The sequence below is a fragment of the Mastomys coucha genome, unplaced genomic scaffold (assembly GCF_008632895.1).
Source record: "Mastomys coucha isolate ucsf_1 unplaced genomic scaffold, UCSF_Mcou_1 pScaffold21, whole genome shotgun sequence".
Lineage (NCBI taxonomy): Eukaryota > Metazoa > Chordata > Mammalia > Rodentia > Muridae > Mastomys > Mastomys coucha.
The window spans coordinates 174,068,809-174,083,713 of NW_022196904.1; the positions used below are offsets into that span (position 1 = coordinate 174,068,809).

A 14,905-nucleotide genomic window follows, 5' to 3' on the forward strand; every position below is an offset into this window, starting at 1 on the left:
TGCTTGTAGCACTAGAGGAAGGCCATCTGGATTGTAGTAAATAGAGAGACAAAAGACTGAGCAAATGAGGTCAGAGAAGAAAGGTGCATGCTTTCAGTCTGAGTGTGGCTGAGGCTATTGGAGGGATTTAAGCAGGAGAGAGGTCTGATCTGACTTATGCCAGATTACTGTAGCTGTTATGAGGTCATACATATGTCTTAAAAGGACTGTGAGACCTGTAACATGATATACAAATTAAAGGTCCTGTTATTTCTACAACCACTTTGAGCTTCAACGTCCTTATACATAGATGGGATAATACCCAACAGGATTGGGCTACGGATCCCAGGTGTTTGACAAAGAATAAATAACATGAGGTCAAGATAGGATAATCCTGAGCTGGTGGAAAGGGATGCAAGCCCAGCAGGTGAATGTTTATTTATGGAGCTCCTTAAGGTGGTGAATGAATTCAGAGGACTGGTCCAGATAGTCCTCAGTAGGGCTTGGACCCATCAGGATGCTTCCAGGAAGCCTTGAACTATGATCTGTTTGAAGTGAGGAAATCCATTCATCTTTTCTTTTAATACTTATTTTTAAAATTATTTTTAAAGTGTGTGTGTGTCTGTGTGTGTGTTTGTATGTGTGTGTGTGTGTGTCTGTGTGTCTGTGTGTGTGTGTCTGTGTGTACACAAGGGTGCAGATGCCTGTGAATGTGTCTGGCCTTTGAGCTTCCTGGAGTTTTAGGCAGTTGGTAAGCTCCTAGGGTGGGTGCTGGGAACTGAACTTGGGTATTCTGGTCCAAGAGTAGTATTTGGTCTTAACTGCTTACCCATCTCTCCACCATATCCTTCAGTCTTATTTTCTTAAGTAACTTACTTTCCTAGCACAGTGCTTGGCACAGGAGTGGGGCCTCATTGAAAATAGAGCTCTAGTCACTGATGGAACACTAGATCTGCCCCATACTAGCTCACAATAAATCCCATGTTTGAAGGAAACTAGATGACTTAACAGGTGATTAAACTGGTCAAAAAATGGAAGCCATGTGCTGCTTGCAAACACAAATTTAGAGATTAGGAAAAACAGAAACATACAATGAAAACGTTCTAGGACACAAAAGACCTGTGCAAGAACACTGCCTATGCATTTGCTGAGCTTTGATGTAACAAGTCTTGACTTCTGAGAGGAAAAAAGAAATCCTGATCCTTTCGACATGTGACATATATGAAACTCAACAAGCTCACAATTCTTAAAAGCAAATTATCATCCAATATGATTTGAATGTCTAATAATTTTATGGAGAATTATTATGAGATTCTGAAATTGAAAATATGACAATCATGTCTGGCTACTTTTTTGAGCAAGTTTGTTCGCAACAGTTAGGTGGAGGGTGTTGTGCTGAACTTTGAGGCATAATTTGTAGAAGATGATTTTGTTTCAGAGTCTAAAGCCTATCTCTTTTAAGAGAAGGTATAACTCCAGAAAATGTTTAGAGTTATAAAAACTACGTATACAGGACCCTACAAAGTCCACTGGTACTAAAAAAAAAAAAATCTGAATTCTCTTCTAACTGAAGGGAGAGTTGAAAGAAAATAATTTATAAATTTTTGTTTCTGGAGCTGAAGATGAAAAGCATGTAAGCAGCTTGCAGGAAGCCCTGGGCTCACCCTCAGCTCACTCTTCCTCCTTATGATTGGTGAGTTAGCATTCAGGACCTATGGACTCTGGAGACAGGGCCCAGCATTTCAATTCTGGCCTTACTGTGTATTCACGGTGTGACCTTGAGTATTGTAAATTACTTCTTTGTGTTTTAGTGTAGAATAAAATATCTTCCTCATTGTATTTTATGAGTTAACTAATTAACATTTGTAAAAGAACTTAGAAATAGTTCCTGCTGTATAGCAAGCTCTTAAGCCCAAATAATTTCTGGATTTCCTTATCCAAGAAAGCTGAGTTTGTGTTTGAAAAGTTTAACTTCAGCATTGGTTGTTCTTACCTCAGATAAGTCACTTGGATTAATGGATAATATCCCAGATATATGTTAAGCACTAGGAAAGGGCAGTTCAGAATTTTAAATACACATGGATCATAAACATAAGCACAATTAGCATAATGAGTATAATTAGCATATATGCTCTTATTCTCAACACAGGCATCCTGCTACCCACATGAACAAAACATATAAAATGAGGTAAACCTGATACAAATGGAAGCAGTTACAAGAGGAGGGGATATTCCTAAAGCACTAATGCTGAAAGTTTAAGGAGTCAACATAATTGAGCAAATGCTCTCTAAGCCTTTTCTGTTGAGGACATGGTGGGAAATTTGATAACCTGGGAGTCTTCCAAGAACAGAGAAGGGCAGCATGGTGAAGTGTGGTGGAGGGATGGATACTGATGCTGGGGAGAAAAGCAACTTCAACTGAAGAGAAGAAAAACCAACCAACCAAACAAAAAACGAAACAGAAAAAATAGATGGAAGCAGCTGCAAAATTCTCTCACAAAATGAAACGCTAAGAAACCAAGGGCTATAGTTCAACACTGTGGTTTTCTGAGTAAATATGATTCTCCCTGTGCTGGAAGAGAGAAAAGGAGAGGGCTCTGGAAAGGGAAAGGGCTCTTGGTGAGGAATGATGTGCCAGTGAAGGTTGTTCTAAGGATACACTGGGGAGGAGGAGAGAATGGGCTGAGGGACCCAAGTGGCTAACGGAGGAAGCTGCTTGGCTCTTTCCAGCTGTTTTGTTCCCAGATAGACTTCAGCTTTGAGGCACCCAAAGAAAAGTTCATCAAGTGTCCATTGCTGCTCACATTCCCTATTTTTTTCTAGAGGCAGAGAGTTATGAGGGGTAAACCTTTTCAAATTCCTTCTCTCACATGTCTGAAGCAAGAACTGAGTGAAAATGTTTGGTGTGATTGTGGAGATTCTCTGGGGCAGGGAGATGGAGTAGAAGCGATGTGGTATGGAGATTCTCTGGGGCAGGGAGATGGAGTAGAAGCGATGTGATATGGAGAGGGAAAGAGAAAGGGAAAGCACATGTAGGGAAAATGTTTTTGATTTTTTAAAAAAAAGTAAAATAGGAACATAACCATTTATGGGGCGCACAATTCCAAACCTGGTCTCCCTTTCCTGTAGTTCCTTGACATCCTGTCTCTACATCTGGCCTCTGGGTCTGAGAAGGCCAGGGAGACCTGGCTTCAGGCTCAAGCTGCGCAGGAGGGGCAGCACTGTTGTAGCAGACATGCTGTTTACGGTTATCCGAAGCAACACCTTTCTTAATGAGAAAGGAAGCAATAAAGCAGGAGCAGTGGACAGGCGTGGAGCTAACCAGCCCTGGCAGGAGGCCCATCCTCTCAAAGAAGCTGGAGCCCATTAATTCCAGGACCTCATGGACTTGAAGACCTTCAGAAGAGCGGATGCTCTCTAAGTAACCAAGCAAGTCTCCTGAGTAGCTGGTCATAGTGGATTTCCTTAGGAAGTCTCTTCTTTTTTTTTTTTTCCAAACACAGTCTAATATTCTTTGTATGTGAAGAATTGTGTGTGTGTGTGTGTTGGGCATGAGGAGGTCAGAGGACTATTTGAGGGAGTAAGTTCTCTCCTTCCCACTATGTGGGTTCTAGGGGGCTGAACTCAGGTTGTCAGTTTTGATGGCAAGCACCTTTACCCACTGTGGCATCTCAAGGTCCTCAGGCTGAAGGCTGAAGTGCTCCTGAAGCCTTATCTATATATATCTCTTCCAGCAACATCCATAGTCTTGACTCCATTTGTATATTTGAGTGGTCAAAGTAAACTCTCCATATTGTTTCTGTTTTGTTTGAGGAGGGGAATAACTTTGATCTTGTTTTTCCTTCCTCTCTCTTCCTTCCTGAGTTTTGACCTCACAATTTCTTTCGTGGTCTCCCTGTCTTTCTCTTTCTTCTCTAGACCATCCTTCATCCTGCTGCTTTTGTTAGCTGTGCAACACCTCCCCAGTTTTAGAACCTTCATTGGTTTCTTGTTGCATTGCTCACTGTAGGGCGCAACCGTTTTCCTTTCTTTCTTGTTGGTTCACTGAGAGGTCTGTTTGATTGAGATGAACAGCAAGTAACTTGTATTTGATGTTACTGAACTCAGTGACCACTGAGCACCAGTTAGAACCCTGACGGCTTTATTAAGGTGGTATTTACTACCTTACAGGAGCAGAGCTTAGTCACCCAGCCAGGCCTTTCCCCTTAAGCCCATGCAGGGTGACCTTACTACTTTAAAGGGGTGGCTTGTACTTTGGTTGTTTACTTGCTCCCATTTGCTCCTCTTCCTCATGCCTTTGTCAATTTTCTCAAGATTATTTCAAACATTATTTTCTCTAGGGAATATTCTTCAAGTCTTCAGAAAGTGTTCTTCTTTTGTCCAAGTTCCAAAGTTCTTTCACATTATTGATGATTTTATTTTACTGCACATAAATGTAACTTTGTATTTTCCCTTTTTTTCATGCCCCATGAACTTCCTGACAGTGACTTTATTAAATATATTTATTAAATATTCAGTCAGCAAATGAGGATGTTTCATTGATGTAAAAGGTAACTAAGAACCTCCAGCTAGCAAGGGCAAACACAACAGGTTCCAGTTAGGGCCCTGTTCTGTTCTAATTGAAGTCTACTGCTTGATGTCTGTGAAAGTGAGGATCTAGTAGCTTAAGCTCTATGAGCCCCACGTAGATGAGCCTGTGTGATCCACTTGGCTCTGCCTGAACAAACAGGAAAGCATGGCCTAAGAGAATCTAGCTTCTGCCCTTCACACAAGGTGCCAGAGGTTATTATAGGAAGAGCTAGCCCAAGAGAGACTGATCTCATTCTTGCCATTATATGATTTCTATACACAGATATTTATAGACTACTCCATCAGTTTAACAGCAGCTAGAGCAAAGGGGTAGACTGCAGGCAAGTTTTAATTGATAATGTTTATGAAAAACACTCTGAATTCAAAAGCATTAAGTTATGAAAATATATCATTATTTTACAAAATATATTACATTTTGTTTACAAATGCCATTCATACATAATTAATCTGTTGTAACTTGCTTAACAGAGCTTGGTTAAGTAGTAAAATGAAACTTTAAACTCAAACACACTTCCATGCTCTGCCATTACACTGTCTATATTTGACATCTATTGACGACTTATTTCATAACCTATGTAAAATTTCTTTCTAGCCACCAAGACTAGAAGTGCTTTCAAAGAAGAATAGTCGTGTTCTTGGTGAGGGAATACCAGTGTGACCCCTTGATTAGCTGACTGCCCTGAAGGTGAGGGTTGGATGAGAGTTTTAAAACTTTCATGGTGTTCGACAAGTGATGGTCACTAGACAAGGCTTTTCCATTTTAGGCGCTGATGCCTTCTGCTCCATCCCCATTGTTGATAGAGTACAGAGAGAGGAGTGGTGATGCAGAACATGCCACCTGTGGCGGGGCTCCAGAAATAGTTCTGTGTACAGGTGGCTATTTGGAGCAGAAGGGGTCATTAGTGGGAGGGGCACTTGAAAGAGATCTCACGGCATTTCAGCATGGAAGGAAGAGGCTTGGTTCTAGTGCTTGTCCTAAACAAAAGTAACATTACCACCATTACCAAGGCTGGTAGAGTCTGGCATTTGAGTGGGCAAGCATCCAGGAGCCTGAAATACTGGTTAGTCAGAGAAATGGCTGGAGAAAGGAAGGCTTGGGTAAGCAGCCAGTAACTGCTTTCCATTCAGTCTTCACTATCGCTTATCATTGTGTTGGGTTTCTGGAATGTTCTTCCTTGTTTTCGTGCATATGCTCACAATGTCTGACTTCATCTTTACTGTGTGTGGTTCAAAGCAGAACCGCTTTGTAAAGTTTAGAGATACTAACTAGCCTGTGAATCCCTTAGTGGCTCTGCTTTCTTTCTCTTAAAAAGGGCCCATTGTGTAAGACTTATGCCCCATAAAATTTGGATCGCCCATGGATATTATCCCACGTCATTAATGCAGCACACATTATATCTGTGGTCCTCAGTGTATTCTCCCTTTGATCTGCTTTCTTGGCTTGTTTTTCTTGTTCCTCTCCACTGATATCTACTCTTTGACACTAATATCTTAGTGTGGAGTTCAACCAGGGGAGTTGACATTTTGCCAGGTTAATATTTCACATCATATTTCTAAAGTAAAATAAAATAAAACAAAATATTATTTTCTAATGGAATATCTGGCATTTACAAACAGATTGTAACATTTATTATCTAGGCCCAAAAAGAACTCTCCTTCACCTCTACCCTCATAGTAGAAGCTCTTCTGTTATGCCTCTATGTAGACACAGTTCACAGGGGTCTCTACATTCGTTTTCGTGGTGTCATTACTTCTTGGTCATGTGTCCCACGTAATTTTTGTTTCCCTCTTTTCAATATTTATTGAGCATCTGCCAAGTGATACACACTGGGACAGTAAAGAAGGGATTCAGTATTGTTGAAGGAGTGAATGATTTCATAAACACTGTGGTTTGTTGTTGTTGTTCTTTGTTTGTTTGTTTGTGATGATATCTGTTTGGTCTCAAACCTGGAACAAATGGCTGAGGTGTCCATTAATATATCAAAGTGGAACTGGCTACCAGGTTCTCCCAGCATTCCTCAATCTCTACCTGTTACAGGTAGTGGCTGGCATACACTTTCCCCATTTGCCCTTCCCTACATAATCCAGCCATTTTGGTTACCTGGCCCTATTCTTCACCTCCACCACATAGGAGCAGTTACATCTCTCTCTCTCTCTCTCTCTCTCTCTCTCTCTCTCTCTCTCTCTCTTTCTCTGTCTCTCTGTCTCTCATTCTTCTGGTGCTGAAACACAGGGACCAGTCAAGTTCTTTCTTTTTAATTTTATTTTTTCCTCAATAAGTACCATTCTTAATCTACTGATGTTTTCATTTTCTACTTTCTCTCCCTAAAGAAGAATAACATTATTTCCCTCCTTAATCATGCTTCTAGTTATTCTGTCATTCTCAAAAGTAACTATTTTTTAATATATTAAAAAGCTCATATAAGTGGACAGACTAATAAACCAGAAGGTTCATTGAGAACCAAAGTTTCTTTCTGATATGTTTATTAATTTACCAGGATTATTTTTTTACCTTACTTCCATGGCCTAACATCTAAGATATATTAAAATCAGCATAATATCATTGTATTTATTGAGACTTTAAAAGAGTTGACCTTTATTCAATAATATAAGCAACAGGTGATAAAGGATGTTAAGTGTGGCATCCATTGCCTCCTACACATCTTCTGAAACCTTCCCATAATCAATATCTAAGTAAATCTATGCTGCCCAAACCAAGCATTTCCAGTCTTTATTTCCTCTAAGAGTGCTACGCCTTATTAGACTTAACTCCTATAGTTCTTAGGTGGGCTCTTCCCTCTCATGTTGGTTATGTGGTGCAGTCACCAGGGCCTCCTTGTCTTCTAGTTACATCCCCCTCCTCTTTGACTGCTGGTGAACAAATAGGCCTGCTAGACTGCTCAGGCTCCATGCAAACCCACCATTCGTCTTCCTTGAGGAAGACGCTCACAGCATTTTCTTCTCCTAGGTAGCAGTAACTTATAGGAAAGACAAGCAGAGTGAGAGCTGGGAGGGAGCAAGGGAGGAAAGGACAGAGGGGACACAGGGACAGAAAGACAGAGAGACAGAGGGAGAGACAGAAGGAGAGAGGAGAGACACACTGAGAATGTAGCAGGTGGCTGATTCAGATACCCGTGCTTCATGTGATGTTTGGCATTTTTATCTGAATTACTTACTAAAAATGGGAGAAGTCTTTTTAAGGACCACACTAACCATTCTCTGACCCTCACACATCTACCAATGGCCCCTATAGCAGCCTAAGAAAACCTGCATCGGAGCATCCTTTAGGTGCTACTTACTCTGGAAGACTTCTCATGGCTTCTCCCCCTTTACATTGTAAGATAGGTAAATGCCACATGGTTCCCATAACATGCTACTGTAACCATCACTGCATGTTATTATTAAAATGCTTCATTAACTGGCAAGGACAAACATCACATTAGCTTTGCTTACTATTGCATTCTCAGAAGTCGGGAAAGTACTACAAATGGCCAATTGATAAATGATTGAGAAAGGATAGAGAGGAAGGAGGAAGAAATTAACTTTTCAAATACCCAGGAAGCCAACTGTAGTTATTTAATATTCAAAGTGCAATCATATGGACTATACTTTTGGAAATACTTTCCTCCTGACTGGGATTTCACCAACTCCTTCCTGTGCTTATTGAATTGCTGAAAATAATATAAAAAGTGTTATTTCCTCCTCTGATTCCTCTAGGAGATGAAGACACAAATCACAGAGTCCAAGTGACTTGAGCCAAAGTGGTTCTTCTTGGTTCTTATGTCATTGTTTTGGAGTCAGCCCAGCTCTCCACACTATACCATCTGCATTGTGTCCTAAATGTCTCTCTTCTCCCATCTGACCTGTCTCTCCATTGTGAAATTCTCAGCTCTTCCCTTTGACTCATCTCCCAATATTGAGCTGATTACCCTGGTCTAGTGGAAGGGGTGTGTGGCTCATCCAAAGGTAGGGGGTTGTCCAGACACTTCACTGCTTTCCAAAAGTATCATATAGATTTCCATCTAACATGATAATTCACTGACTGCTGAGAAAACAGACTTCTTCTCTAAATGGCAGTCCAAATTTGGAAACCACAGCTGCTTTTAGCAATTGAGTCACTGCCTTTCAGGTGCCAAAAATATCACCTATTATATTCTCCAGGGTTCAAAGTAAGAGGAACAAGAAAAAAGGCAAAGAGCAAATGGAGAATAAAGGTGGTATGGAGCACTTCTAGTCACACAAATTATTAAAGTAACTGAAATAGCGAACAACATAATAGCAATAATAACTGGTGCTCATATGAATTAATACAGTCTGTGTTTAACCGCCTTAATTTCCTTAAAGAGGAGAGAATGTAGAATTTTTAGCATCTTCACTTTATAGGTAAAAAAATAAAGTCTTAGGTATTCTGGTTCTCAAGCCCAACTACTAGGGTGAAAGCTCACAGCTGTTATCACTGATACTAGCTGAGTGAAAATGCCTTCTAATAATCCTGCGTGACAGTTCTGATGCACCCAGCCATAAACTCTTCCAGCTAACAGCTTCAGCCGCCATGCAACAGGCAAACTATCCTGCCTGTACCCTATGAAAATTCCAACTGTTATGTTCTATCACTCAATAAATGATGCTTTCACCATGAAGCTTTGGAGTTATTGGTTACACAGTCATAGAGAAGCAGAATAAGGACCATGAATTAAAAGGACCGCTGGGCATGTTATGTCTGTAATGGCCAAAAGGTGATGCCTGATCCAGGGGGCTTTTATTTATAGGTCATCTCTCCCAAGGTTCCCAAAGTCCCTTCCTGAAGTGGGAGGCCACCTCAAGGGCATCAGGCCCATTTTAAAAGGCCTGAATCTCAACTTTGCCTTTTCCTTATATTTCTGGGACCCTATATAAAACAAGAAGTAAACCTGGCTCCTACTTTAGCTTTTGGAAGTTCTGTGATGGTCAAGGACTATGTAGTGGTAGAGGGTGAGATGGAGAGAATTCCTTCGCCCTTCCACCTTCCACTCACCTGCTGTACTTAATGAGATGCATACAGTTAGGACCAGCTCTCTTGGCACAATACTACTAACAACAATCCTTTACTCAGGTTCAAAGCTAGAAGAGCCCAAAACAAAGGGACTTGAATATTTTTCATATTGTTGCAATAAAAGCACTTAGAAGGCACTCTGAAGCATGAATATCTACGTATTTGTAGAGTGAGAGAATAACTTACAAGTAAATGAATAAAAGAAAATTCCTTCTAGGGTCGTTCTAGGGAGCCACACTTTAGTTAGTATAGTGAGTCTAGAAGAACTGCAGTATTCCATAGGTTGATTTCTGTTTATGTTCGATGCAGAGTCTCCTTAGCTAAGTATGACTTCCAACTCAAGATCCTTTTGCCTCAGCCTCCCAGGGGCTAGGTTAAAGGCATGCACCACCACAATCATTAGCTGATATTCTTCTGCACCAGGCAACACATTTCAACCTATTCAAACATTAAAACCTAGACTGAATTCCCTGAGGCCACATTTTATTGTAGTTTGTGTCTCCAGAGTCTGGCACTCTGCCTGGTGCTAGTAATACATGCCAGTAACCATTTTCAAACATACTGGCAGAAATATTTCAGATCATTTAGCTCTTCTTACCCAATAGAAGTCAGTGAGAGACAAAGGTTCTGGCCAATGTACCTGGTTCCAAGGTGATTTCACTGGGATGCAGAAATCCAGAAGGTTTGAGTATTCTCAGGTTCAACACTCTCCAAGAATGACTGAACGAGGAGGGTGTGTGTTGTTTGAATATGACATTAGGATGAGACTATATAAGCGCTCAGACTTCCTCCATTGAGGAACTAAAGTTCTCAATGGAGCTTTTCTATGATGGCTTCAAAGAGAAGTTTCTTTCAGAGGTAGTTTTAAACATGAACCATTCATTCATTCATTCATTCATTCATTCATTCATTCATTCATTTGTTCATCCACTTAGCCATCCACCCCACATTAACAGAAGGACTAATTGTTGAGAGGTATTTTATCTACTCAAAAGATAGCTGAGCATCCGCAGGGTCCAAATTTCTGGAAAAGAACCTGACTAGACAGCACAAGATACTGCATTTTGCTGAGGCCCAGTTGGAAACTGTAGACACAAGATACTCGTAATTGAGAATGAACAAATCTAACTATCTCAAAATGTGACCCTGTAACCTACAACCCACAGAATCACAAGGTCGATGACTCTTCGAGGCAGAGCTACTCTGGCCACACTAAACCAGAGCATCAGGAGTGAGATTAAACCCATTGCTAAAGTCCATCATTGATTATTTGATTGGTCCGTTAACTGAAGGGGACTTGCTGGGAAGGCATACATTCAGCCGCTTAATACGATTTAGTTTCCTCTTCCTTTTTACAAAACTCAGCTCTTGAATGGATATGGATCAGAGTCACTTACTCTCAAAACCAGAACTTTAATGAATGTGAACAATGAGTATCTCCTTAAACCAGCCCCCACGTAAATCCCCAGGAAAAGAAAACAAGCAAACTTGCCATTTCTTTACTAAGCTACTTAGAATTAACTGTTAAAATATCTTTTAGTAAAACAAAGAAGCCCTCTAAATAAAAATAAGAGTTTTACTTGATTTTACGTGTAGGGCAAAGTTGGAAGGATGAAGAAAAAAGTCTGTTTTTTGAAACAAACCTTTAATATGATTCCCATGTGGAGTTTTTATTCTTTGAACTGTACTTTTTGTTTTAATTAATTTATAATAATTGTACCTATTTATAGGATACTGTGTATTGTTTCAGTTGTATAATAAAGATTTTTACAGCCTCATTATTTCTTTACATTTAGAGCCTCTGGATTCTCTTCCAGTTATTGATAAACTATCTTACTGTGAATAGTTACCTTATTGTGCTGGAGACATGAACGTATTTTCACCACTTCACAGTGTTATTATGGTACATGTTATCCAAATTTGCTATTTTTTCCCTCTCTGCTCTTCTACTATTTTCTAGTTTGAGTGAGTTATTTTACCTCTTGTATAGGGAACACAGTATTTGTCTTTCTCAGTCTGGTTTATTCTAGTCAACATAATGATCTCCAGTTCCAATCATTTTTCTGAAACTGATAGGATTTCATTCTTTGATGCATAATGAATGTTAGACTGTTTCTTTATTTGTCCATTGATAGATATCCTGGTTGATTCTGAGCCTCACTGTAGAAGGTGTGGGAGAGCAAGTTGCTCTTTGATCTGATGACTGCTTCCTCCGGGTGCCTGGGCATGTACAGCTTTATTTCTGGTCTTTGAAACACTTCTGTACTATTCCCCATGATTACACTACTTCTATTCCCATCAACAGTGTGCAAGAACTCCATACCCTCGGCATCAGCAGTTACAATGGCTCTAGATCTTGATGTGACAAACACAAATCCTTGTAAATGTGAAAAATGGTGATTCATAGTCATCAGTGAAAGAGGGTGATACTGGTCAGACCCATCGGGCTTTTCCTACTCTGGTTCCCACAGCACTAAATTCCAGCTGAGACCCTGTGTGTGACCTTCTCCTTGTCTTTGTTCCAAACACATCAGCTCACAGATAGTTTACTCACTTTCTGAATTTTCCTAATCTGGTCAGAGAGTGTATCTAACAGACGAGTTTTCAGGAAGTCCATCACCTTGGCCACCCGGCCATCAATGTAGCAACTGGAATAGAAATAAAATAAAGAGTCAGATACAATCTTGAACTAGAAGTACACTTCTCTTAGCAGAAGTTTCTGTTTCTTGAGGTAAGGCTGGCCCTGAACTTCATCTCCTGATAGTTTTGACTCTTGATACTTTCAAAGCACATAACAGACTTTGTATCTTCTCATTTCCATTTGTCAGCTGCTGTGATTTTTTTCAGATTTGCTTAGGTAAGTCCCATTTCTTGCTTTCTGGGAAATGACAGAAAATCCATAATTTAAACTGGGCAATAGAGGAAAAACTTCCTTATTTTCTTGGGAAAGGGACTTAGCTTTCAATCTTATGGCTGCCTCTATCTTTACCTTAAAGCAATGCAAGCATGGGAGAGTTTCAAAGGAATACCCAAACATTTGCTAGGTTTCCACTTTGAATGAGAAAAGAGATTCTGCAGAATTCTGACGCAGTGTAGTAAGAGTCTCAAGTGTGTCCAGAAAGCTTGCTTCCCTGGTAAAGCTCACTATAGCTGAGCTCCCCCTCCATCACTGGGATGAATGAGTGAGTGAAAGCAGGAACACTGAAACCCACAGCTTAGCCCAAAGCGCTCCCCTGAACTAAAGGGCTGGGTTCCTTTGATTTGCTTTCAGTCTGGTTTTCATTAGAAGCTTAAGGGAATCATCAAGTTGCACTGACACTATGTTGTGAACATTTGGCAAAAACAGGCCCATCCCATTTATGTGGCCCTCCTTCCTGAGCAGACACTGGCTTCAGGCAAGGCGACCTTCAGTACCTCGAACGTCCTCTTACGCCTGCCATGGCAAAGTCTGAACTAAATACATTTTTAAATGCTTACAATTCTCAGATGCCTAGCCTAATCTACTAAAAGCTTATTAACTAATGATAGATCTCCTTTCACTTGATATAAAATATCTATTTATTAGTACACACAGACCTATATGAAAGTTCTTAATGTTAAACCTCCATGCCAACACATGTTGTATTAGACGCTCAGGGTTAAAATCTTTTATTATAAACAGGTGCTCTGATAGAAGTAAGGGGAGGAGTCAGGTCTTACTCAGCCTCCTGTTAGCATATTTCCCTACCATAAGACATTTACAAAGAACCCAATGTTTAAATCACTGATATGTCAAAAAGGATGTGCTTTTGGAGGCAACTCAGTTCATATTCCTGATTTGGTGTTTGCTACTTATGTAATCTCAGATATTTTCCTAATCTATACAGACCTCAGTTTTAGTATATTTAATTTTCTTTCTTTCTATCTATCTATCTATCTATCTACCTATCTATCTATCTATCTATCTATCATCTATCTACTAATCTTATTTATTTATTGCCTATTTATTGTCTATCTAGCTTTTGTTTGCATGTTTGGTTTTGAGATAAAGACTCATTTTGTAGTTTAGGCTAGCCTGGGACTCACTATGAAGTTTAGGCTAGCCTGGGACTCACTATGAAGCTCAGACCATTCTTTTCCTCTTTTCTTTTATTCTTTTTTCAAGTTACACAGACCTTGGCACTAAAAACCGTAGTTCAATATGTTTTACCACTTACTACCCAGGTGATATCAGATCTCTGCCCTCTTTTCCAAGTTGGCATAAAAATTAATGGATTTAACTATACCATTTTCATACATACAAACTGTTGGGAAACCCTGCTATTTAAGGTCACATTCTACCATGTCCAGAGAGCTGCTCTGAGCTCTGTGCAAGATGGAGGACTCCCTTTTCCAGCAGGCTTCCTCTTCTCTGTCTGAGTTTATCTGGCAAGCCTGACCCCCATACTCTCTGCCTGAACAAGGTCACATAGTCCTTGACAAACCTACAAATTCAATTTCCTCTCTCCATATAAGAATCCACTCAGCAAGCACTGGGATTCCTGGAATGCCTCTCCGTGCAAATGAGACATTCCCAGTATGTTAAACTCCAGCCAATGACTTACCTTCACCCTGAAAACTCCTTCCCACTATCCAAGGTTTGTATATAGCCCTTGTCAACTCTGAATAAAATGTATATGCACAAGCTGTGTCAAGGAAGATCATCTAAGAGAGCTGTTTCACTGAGTGCCACAGAGATGGCCTTCTCTTCCCCCCTCGCACTCACTGCTAGACTCCACCCATTCCAGACTCTGCTTCATCCTTCCATCCCCATGTGCAACAGCACCTGGACACAGAACCACATATATGGATTTCTCTTTCTATAAAACGGGTGTAAAACTTCAAGCATGGAGCCAGCAAGATGATTCAGTGGGTAAAAGGTACTTTCCACAAAAAATCCAATGAGCTGAATTTGACCTATGGAACCTACCTCTGACTTCCACATGTGTGTCCTCCCTCTCACTCTTCTCTCCTCCTCCTTCTCTCTCTCTTTCTCTCTTTCTTTCCCTTCCCATCTCTCTGTGTATCTGAGTCTGTCTGTCTTTCTCTCTCATACACGCACTCAAACAATATAAATAAAAATGTAAATAGTAAAAATTCAAGCTTGTAATATTTTTATGAGGTTGCTACAGTGAACAAATAAAGAAATACTGGCTACACAGACTGCCGAGCACATAAAAGGTATCCAATAACCAAACATACTCTGTCAGGGTACTTAAAGGCCCAAGGTAGCAGAAACCTAACTGAAAGGCTGTGGTTTGGGTTACAGGGGAAGCCTCTCTCCAG

General features: G+C 40.3%; 1 protein-coding gene across 2 annotated transcripts in view; it reads right to left on the bottom strand.

The window, feature by feature from the left end:
* Positions 1 to 14,905, bottom strand: part of Hpse2 (heparanase 2 (inactive)) — a 601,951-nt gene that overhangs the window by 139,089 nt on the left and 447,957 nt on the right. For both annotated transcript variants that reach the window (XM_031390380.1, XM_031390379.1), the window contains one exon: positions 12,156 to 12,249. In XM_031390380.1, coding sequence (XP_031246240.1) covers positions 12,156 to 12,249 — 94 coding nt within the window. The remainder of the gene's footprint in view (positions 1 to 12,155; positions 12,250 to 14,905) is intronic.